Raw genomic sequence first — 8,895 nt, 5'->3', positions numbered from 1 at the left:
GGGACATTTTGTTGAGACCCCCCGCAAGCAAAACATTTTAATGGAGAGAAAATGTTGCAGTTTTAAAGCAAGTTTGCTGCAATTCTTCACATTTTTGCCATGGGGCCGAGAAGATTTTGCAATTGTATTATTCATTTCATACAATTCTATTCATTTTGCCATGGGGTGGTAAAGTAATCCCAAAAGATAATTAAAACTTGGACAATGAGATTTTAATTTCCATGTAATATAAATGTGGGATGGGAGACAATTTCTCATACAACTTAAGGTAAACCTGAAAATCAAGTAATATTCCGGGATTGTGTTTAGTCAGGAAGCGGTAGCAGAGTTTAACATTTATTTTCAATGGAGCTAGGCAGTGGTCAGAATACTATCCAAGTGGAGCGGTCGGCGGTGCACCTGAAAGCCGCTCAGGAGAAGTGGAGAAAATAGGAATCTGCTCTATTTGGGCGAACTCTGCTCCGTCCCATCGCTTCCTGTTTGGATAGCTAATATATGCTCTGGGACATAACTATTAGGTGGTGTACACACACGGTTATGATGAATCCAGGTGAAAAATAGGGGTAGGGTTGTAGCGAATTGAAGGACCATGAATGCAATAAGAAATCTTAGGTGCTGGCTTAAGGCCGGTAGCAACCACTACAGAATGTCCGGTCAGAACAAGGATGTGGCAATGTCCAGGTTAGGGCGAGTTTAATGGAAGAAAATGTCCACATTCACAAATCACACACACATCTGACCACTCATGGCTCAGATAACTGAGAATCATGTAAAGTGAGAACTGACATTAACTATGGTTCTTAAAAATAAAAAAATGTAACTTTTATTTAACCAGGTAGGCTAGTTGAGAACAAGTACTCATTTACAACTGCAACCTGGCCAAGATGAAGCAAAGCAGTGTGACACAGAGTTACACATGGAATAAACAAGCATACAATCAATAACAAAATAGAAAAAAATGGCTATATACAGTGTGTGCAAATGGCGTGAGGAGGTAAGGCAATAAATAGGCCATAGTAGCAAGTAATTATAATTTAGCAAATGAACACTGGAATGATAGATGCAGATGATGTGCAAGTAGAAATACTGGTGTGCAAAAGAGCAGAAAAGTAAATAAAAACAATATGGGGATGGGGTAGGTAGATTGGATGGGCTAAGTACAGCTACTGCGATCGGTTAGCTGCTCGGCTGGCTGATGTTTAAAGTTAGTGAGGGAAATATAAGTGTCCAGCTTCAGCGATTTTTGCAATTCATTCCAGTCATTGGCAGCAGAGAACTGGAAGGAAAGGCGGCCAAAGTATGTGTTGGCTTTGGGGATGACCAGTGAGATATACCTGCTGGAGCGCGTGCTACGAGTGGGTGTTGTTATCGTGACCAGTGAGCTGAGATAAGGCGGAGCTTTACCAAGCAGAGACTTATAGATCACCTGGAGCCAGTGGGTCTGGCGACGAATATATAGCGAGGGCCAGACGATTGGAGCATACAGGTCGCAGTAGTGGCTGGTATATGGGACTTTGGTGACAAAACGGATGGCACTGTGATAGCAAACGATGCAGTCTGAGTAGAGTGTTGGAGGCTATTTTGTAAATGACATCGCTGAAGTCAAGGATCGGTAGGATACCTTAGCCAGTTTTACTATGTTTGGCAGTGTGAGTGAAGGAGGCTTTGTTGCGGAATAGAAAGCAGATTCAAGATTACATTTTGGATTGGAGATGCTTAATATGAGTCTGGAAGGAGAGTTTACAGTCTAGCCAGACACCTAGGTATTTGTAGTTGTCCACATATTCTAGGTCAGAACCGTCCAGAGTAGTGATGCTAGTCAGGCGGGCGGGTGCGGGCGGCAAACGGTTGAAAAGCATGCATTTAGTTTTACTAGTGTTTAAGAACAGTTGGAGGCCACGGAAGGAGTTGTATGGCATTGAAGCTCGTTTGGAGGTTTGTTTCCACAGTGTTCAAAGAAGGGCCAGATGTATACAGAATGGTGTCGTCTGCGTAGAGGGGGATGACCACAGCTGCTTTCCAATCTTCTTCCAATCTCAGATGACACGAAAGAGAGGTTGAACAGGATAGTAATAAGGGTTACAACAATTTCCGCAGATAATTTTAGAAAGAAAGGGTCCAGATTTTGCAGCTCTTTCAAAACATCAGCTGACTGGATTTGGGAGAAGGAGAAATGGGGAAGGCTTGGGCGAGTTGCTGTGGGGGGGGGGGGGGGGGGTGCATTGCTGTTGACCGTGGTAGGAATAGCCAGGTGGAAAGCATGGCCAGCCATAGCAAAATGTTTATTGAAATTCTCATTTATAGTGGATTTATCAATGGTGATAGAGTTTCCTATTCTCAGTGCAGAGCAGCTGGGAGGAGGTGTTCTTATTCTCCATGGACTTTGAGTTTGTGTTGCAGGAAGCAAATTGCTGCTTGAAAAAGCTAGCCATGGCTTTTCTAACTGCCTGTGTATATTGGTTTCTAGCCCCCCTGGAAAGTTACATATCTGTTCGATGCTAATGCAGAACGCCATAGGATGTTTTTGTGTTGGTTAAGGGCAGTCAGGTCTGGAGAGAAGCAAGGGCTATATTGGTTCCTGGTTCTAAATTTCTTGAATGGGGAATGCTTATTTAAGATGGTGAGGAAGGCATTTAAACAAAATAACCTGGCATCCTCTACTGACGGGATAAGGTCAATGTCCTTCCAGGATACCCGGGCCAGGTCGATTAGAAAGGCCTGCTCGCTGAAGTGTTTCAGGGAGCGTTTGACAGTGATGAGTGGAGGTCGTTTGACCGCTGATCCATTACGGATGCAGGCAATGAAGCAGTGATCGCTGAGATCTTGGTTGAATACAGCAGAGGTGTATTTAGAGGGCAAGTTGGTTAGGATGATATCTATGAGGGTGCCCGTGTTTACGGCTTTGGGGTGGTACCTGGTAGGTTCATTGATAATTTGTGTGAGATTGAGGGCATCAAGCTTAGATTGTAGGATGGCTGGGGTGTTAAGCATGTTTCAGTTTAGGTGGGGTTCCATGTGGTAGAGGGGACCAATCCAAATGGCAAAATAGATATAGTTAGTGAATTGTCTGATAGCAGCCGATAAGACAGCTAACGATTAGCGGGCCGCAGATGGGCATTCAGGTAACGTCGCGGCGGAGGGGCCAGTTGGATAACTCCCTCGGGCAGATAACGTTGGTAGTCCCGACGCGAATAGGTAGTGACTTATAGATGACCTGGAGCCAGTGGGTTTGGCGACGAATATGTAGTGAGGGCCAGCCGACGAGAGCATACAGGTTGCAGTGGTGGGTAGTATATGGGGCTTTGGTGACAAAACGGATGGCACTGTGATAGACTACATCCAGTTTGCTGAGTAGAGTGTTAGAGGTTATTTTGTAAATTACATAGCCGATGTCAAGGATCGGTATAATAGTCAGTTTTACGAGGGTATGTTTGGCAGCATGAGTGAAGGAGGCCTTGTTGTGAAATAGGAAGTCGATTCTAGATTTAATTTTGGATTGGAGATGCCAGACACCTAGGTATTTGTAGTTGTCCACATATTCTAAGTCAGAACCGTCCAGAGTAGTGATGCTAGTAGGGCAGGAGGGTGCGGGCAGCAATTGGTTAAAGAGTATGCACTTAGTTTTACTAGCATATAAAAGCAGTTGGAGGCCACGGAAGGAGTGTTGTATGGCATTGAAGCTCGTTTGGAGGTTTGTTAGCACAGTGTCCAAAGAAGGGCCAGATGTATACAGAATGGTGTCGTCTGCGTAGAGGTGGATCAGAGAATCACCAGCAGCAAGAGCGACATCATTGATATATACAGAGAAAAGAGTCTGCCTGAGAATTTAACCTTGTGGCACCCCCATAGAGACTGTCATAGGTCCGGACAACAGGCCCTCCGATTTGACACACTGAACTCTATCTGAGAAGTAGTTGGTGAACTAGGCGAGGCAGTCATTTGAGAAGCCAAGGCTATTGAGTCTGCCGATAAGAATGCGGTAATTGATAGTAAATGTAGCAATTATATGACAAGGGAACAACATTCCCACCTCTTTCATTGTCAATAATTAAATCACTGGTTTGAGAGCACAAAATCAACCAAAATAGCACTGCTAATAGCTCTAGATTTAAAATACTGTGATTGAAGATTTTTGTTTCTCCAGAGATTAAATTATTTTAAAAATGCAAGTTCATTATCATTTCTACACACGTTCTACCTGGTTAAAGTTGGTTATGTTCAGACTGGAGTATTTTTCTTTAAAAAAAAAAGATATGCATATACTTTTTTGGGACTCAGACACCCAAGACCCATTCAATACCTCCTGCGACCCAAATTCAGGGACCCAGTTATTATTACCAACTCTAATATGTCTATGAAATATAAACATTTGGTCATGTGTTGCTTTTATTAACCATGGCTATATACGTCTGGAGTGAACATGTAATTTAAACAATAAATAGTGGAGAGAAGTAGAAACAGAGAGAAGTACTGCAACAAAAAGTGCAAGTTAGACACTATTGAACTACTGGTATACTTTGAGTTTGTCAAGTTACATGAATAATTAAAATGTTTAATATACGATATTGGAAAATAAAATCAAAGACGTTCCTTTATAGTTCAGTTACTGGCTTTATGTCCCATGGGGCGGCGAACAATTGACCCAACGTCGTCCGGGTTTGACCGGTGTAGGCCGTCATTGTAAATAAGAATTTGTTCTTAACCCTCTTGCCATGTTAATGAAATAAAGGTTAAATAAATAAATGCATACATAAAACATGTCTAAGGATGTTTTTGCAAGCACTAGACTGGCCTAAGACGTAGCCTGGACGATTTACAATAGTGGTCTCTGACAGGGCGGGGTGTCTGGTCTTTTGACAATACTCTGATTGATTTACAACTGCGTTGACAAGCCGAGTCCATGGATCAGTGGAGAGAATGATACAATGTTGCGAGTGCCAACAATTCATATCAATATATATGACGCGAGATGAATGCATGCTGCGCGCGCATTTACATCAGACGACGGAAGTGCACAGCAGAAACATCGAGGAAAAGCGACACAGGGAGTGAAAACGAAGCAGAATTAGTCAATGACAGAGAGAGGGAGTAAGGGAAAGAAAGGAGAGAAAGCAATACGGAGGCTGCTGGATTGCTCGGTAGAGGTGGACGTGGCGGGTCGGGTTCAGTTTGAAGCCAAGCAACTGTGGCGACGGCAAGCCGAAGGCTAAAAAAAGCCATGAATCGGACAAACCGCAGGTAGCTATTGCTAGCTTGCTGTTTTTTTTTAAACCGATTTCTTTATTTTTCCACCTCTTTCTCATATGCCAGTGTGTGAATGTGTATGGCCCAGCACAGGTTTCGTAATTCGACACAATTTATTTAGTTTAACGACACTTGCCTAGTACTACCTGCACGGGTCCAGGATGCACGCTCAAAGTTAATTTTAAAAAAAGTAGCTAGTAACAGTACAGTATAGCTGTCTCACTTTCTTTCCTTCCTAGCTAACGTTACATGTCATCGAGCTAGTTAGGCGCATCTGTAAAGCTAGCTAGCTAGCTAGCTAGCAGCATCGACGTTAGCGATAAACAAGATGGCCACTGGCTAGCTAGTTAGCTAGAAATGGCATCTTGCCCTGTCTTTGTATGATAGCAGTCAGCTGGTAAACTGAAATATGCCTTTTAAAAATGATGCAAAGAGTTGGCCGGTGAAAAAAATCCCCCCTCTGAAAAGTTTTTGCTGGTTGTAAGCGCTTCATATGTCACGCAATAGCTTGCTTATAGTCATCCTCAACCAACTGGGTGAGAGAGAAAAAAAAATCACCGCCAGATTCTTGCAGCCAACTAGTGCATGATGTGCGTGGCGGGTTTGGCGTGCTACCTAGCTGGTCAGAACATGCAGGTATTGCATGAACACCCATGTTGTAGTTTAGATTAAAGTACTTCATTTTGGTAACATGTGATATTTAGATTTCAAGGCGAGTTATTGTGTAGTCATCGAATTGCTGCGCATGAATGTTGTGAAGTTAGAAGTAGCTAAAACTATTTCAGGACGTTCGGCTGCCAACTTCTCACCGGCCATCATTAAAACTTAAATATAAGGCCTACTTAATTTTTCTAGAATGTCAGTACAGTTAAAATACCAACACAGTTCTCGAAGTTTGCACATCTCTATTGTCATTGCACATCTGTGTGTGTTTCTCATACATATAGCTTGCTTGCCACTAGGTATTGTGATTCTGTGTAACAATGTGTAGTTGTCTTTTTAGTATTCTGTGTGCTTGTTTTATTTGTGTAATTATAAGCCAATGTTATTATGAGTTGACAGACCTGTTTATTTTGTATTACTTACCCAGCTAGGCCTATCAGGTACATTACCCCTGCTATATTCGAATTGAAGTGAGGCCTGTAGAAGACAATAGGTTATATTTTTTAACTGAATGATTTCATATCCCTTGTCTTCTTTCTTTCCAGGGGCTTCAAAGATAGGTGTTGCTCCTAACCCAAGGAAGAAGGCTTGGCATCAGAACAAGCTGTACTATCAGAGGGACACTCAAGTGGGCCAAGGCTCTTTTCAGGGCAAAGTAGTACTGTTCTCTGATTCATTACGGGACTAACTGGAGACGGGTGCATAAGGACTCTGCAGCCATGGCAGAGTTAGAGACAGAGTGCATCACGCTAGGACTTGACACGCTGCATGCATCAGAGTGTGGCTCACCGCCGCTGGGTCCACTTCGGCCTGAGTGCACCTCGCCAACCCTCCACCTGCTCTCGTCTGACTGCAGCACGCTTGGCACGCTGGCGGCAGAGATTGCAGAGCCCATGGTCATGCTGCCTTGTGTGAAGACTGAGCCTGCAGACGACCTGGACCCCATCCACACTGTGGACCTGTCAGAGATCCAGCCATTGAGCACAGCGGAGCTGGGCCACGAACAGATCAAGATGGAGATCAGTGGGTTGGACTACATCAAGTCTGAGCACCACGTCCATGACCTCCACTGCTTCCACAGCTCTGAGTACGAGAGCGACTCGTATTGTATGAAGTCTCACTACGAGCCCAGCCTGGTGTTTGACTACATCACCCACGTGTCTGACAGCCTGGACTACATCAGGTCGGAACAGCACGCCGACCTGCAGTGTTATTACACCACCGAGCTCGGGGCCATCAAGACTGAGTACGAGCCCAACCTGATGTCCAACCACATCAAGACAGAGATGAGCCTAGAGTCCATCCACATGGCCGAGCTCCGGACCGAGCTAAACAAGCTCAGCCATGACGGGGTCATGGAAGGCCATAGACTGGACAACGAGTTCCCTGGCGCAGGAGGCCTCTACGAGCTGCAGTCCACCCATGCTGGGAAAGGCCCAGGCCACACAAGCCCAAAAGGGCATAGCACAACCCCACGCAAACCTCGTAACCTCAGTGGTGAGAAGCCTTTCTCTTGCACCCAGTGTGGGAAGAATTTCAGCACTCTGGGGAACCTCAAAACACACCAGCGCATTCATACAGGAGAGAGGCCATATACCTGCTCGCAGTGCGGCAAGAGCTTCGGCCAGGCAGGGAACCTGAAGAGGCACCAGCTCATTCACACTGGTCAGAAACCCTACGTCTGTGCCCACTGCCCCAAGGGCTTCACCAAAGCAGATGACCTCCGCTCACACCAGCGTCTACACACCGGCGAGAAGCCCTTCTGTTGCCTTCAGTGTGGGAAGAGCTTCAGTCAGTCCAAGGAGCTCAAAGCCCACCAGCTAAGCCACACCGGAGAGAGGCCTTTCTGCTGCCAACACTGTGGGAAGAGCTTCACCAAGGAAATGAGCTACCACAACCACCTGCAGATTCATACTGGCGAGAAACCATACTGCTGCTCTCAGTGCGGTAAGACATTCAGCAACTCGGGGGTCCTCAAAACACACGAGAAGATACATTCCGGGGTGAGGCCATTCGGCTGCACACAGTGCGGTAAGAGCTTTGGCCGTTTGGGACATCTTAAAGCACACCAGCAAATCCACACTGGGGAGCGACCTTTCGCCTGCCTCCAGTGTGGGAAGAACTTCAGCCAGTCAGGCCATCTCAAAGCACATGAGCAAATTCACAAAAGAGAGAGATCAGACATGGGCAGCTCCAGCAGCAGTGGTGGTAGCAGCAGCCGCAGTACTGATAGTAGCTAAATACCTTTAACCTCTTCAAAGTATTATTCCTTTTTTTATATAAATACTATATATATGTTTTTCCTTACACTTTTCTTACGTTTTTCATACATTTTGTGCTTATTGCGTTATGTTCTTTGGGGGTCAACTTGACTGATTTGCTATTATGCAAATGTCTATGTTGGGATCAGTGAAGTTACTGAGGGACTTATAGAAAACTTTGTATCTTGTCTGATCTGTGTTGTAGTGAGTGCCATTCCAGTTTCTTTCCTCCAGAAAAATCACTCATTGTGTACAACCTTATTGATAACATGTAATTCCTAAACCATGTACTGGAATTCATTATTAAAGAAACTAATGCAACACCAAATCTCCTTTCTTTTGTATCGTCCTGAATTATAAACCTGTCTACCAGAGTGGCAAATGAATGTCTTTATTAGAGCATTGGTAACAGGTCAAGACCGAATGTTGCACCCTGACTGTATCGCCACTATGCTTATTATAAGTGTACAGATCTGAGAAAGTAGTATAGATACCAGTAGTACTATTTTACAGTAATGTTTCCACAAGTAGTTAGCTGTTATGTAATAGGACATTAATTTATGTAGTTAAAATGGGTACTGTAGTATTTTCATTGTAGAAAAGCTGACTCCCTCACACTCCTTTATGTTTGTGTAAAAGTAAGGATACCTTAGTAGAAAACGACTCAAGTGAAAGTCACCCAGTAAAATACTACTTGAGTAAAAGTATTTGGTTTTAAATACACTTA

At 44.2% G+C, this 8,895-nt stretch overlaps 1 protein-coding gene across 1 annotated transcript; it reads left to right on the top strand.

Annotated features, from left to right (window-relative positions):
* The first annotated feature begins 4,867 nt into the window (after positions 1 to 4,867).
* LOC110486190 (gastrula zinc finger protein XlCGF57.1) lies at positions 4,868 to 8,491 on the top strand. Its single transcript, XM_021557613.1, has 2 exons — positions 4,868 to 5,238; positions 6,453 to 8,491. Exon 2 carries the CDS (start codon positions 6,627 to 6,629, stop codon positions 8,145 to 8,147), a length of 1,521 nt encoding a protein of 506 aa, XP_021413288.1. The 5' UTR covers positions 4,868 to 5,238; positions 6,453 to 6,626; the 3' UTR covers positions 8,148 to 8,491.
* The last annotated feature ends 404 nt before the right edge of the window (positions 8,492 to 8,895 follow it).

This window comes from Oncorhynchus mykiss, chromosome 13 (assembly GCF_013265735.2).
Source record: "Oncorhynchus mykiss isolate Arlee chromosome 13, USDA_OmykA_1.1, whole genome shotgun sequence".
Taxonomy (NCBI): Eukaryota; Metazoa; Chordata; class Actinopteri; order Salmoniformes; family Salmonidae; genus Oncorhynchus; species Oncorhynchus mykiss.
This window is presented reverse-complemented; position numbering and strand designations above follow the sequence as displayed.

What these genes read in the sequence shown, in the direction of transcription:
- LOC110486190 (XM_021557613.1), top strand. Translation starts at nt 6,627, where the DNA reads ATGGCAGAGTTAGAGACAGAGTGCATCACGCTAGGACTTGACACGCTG.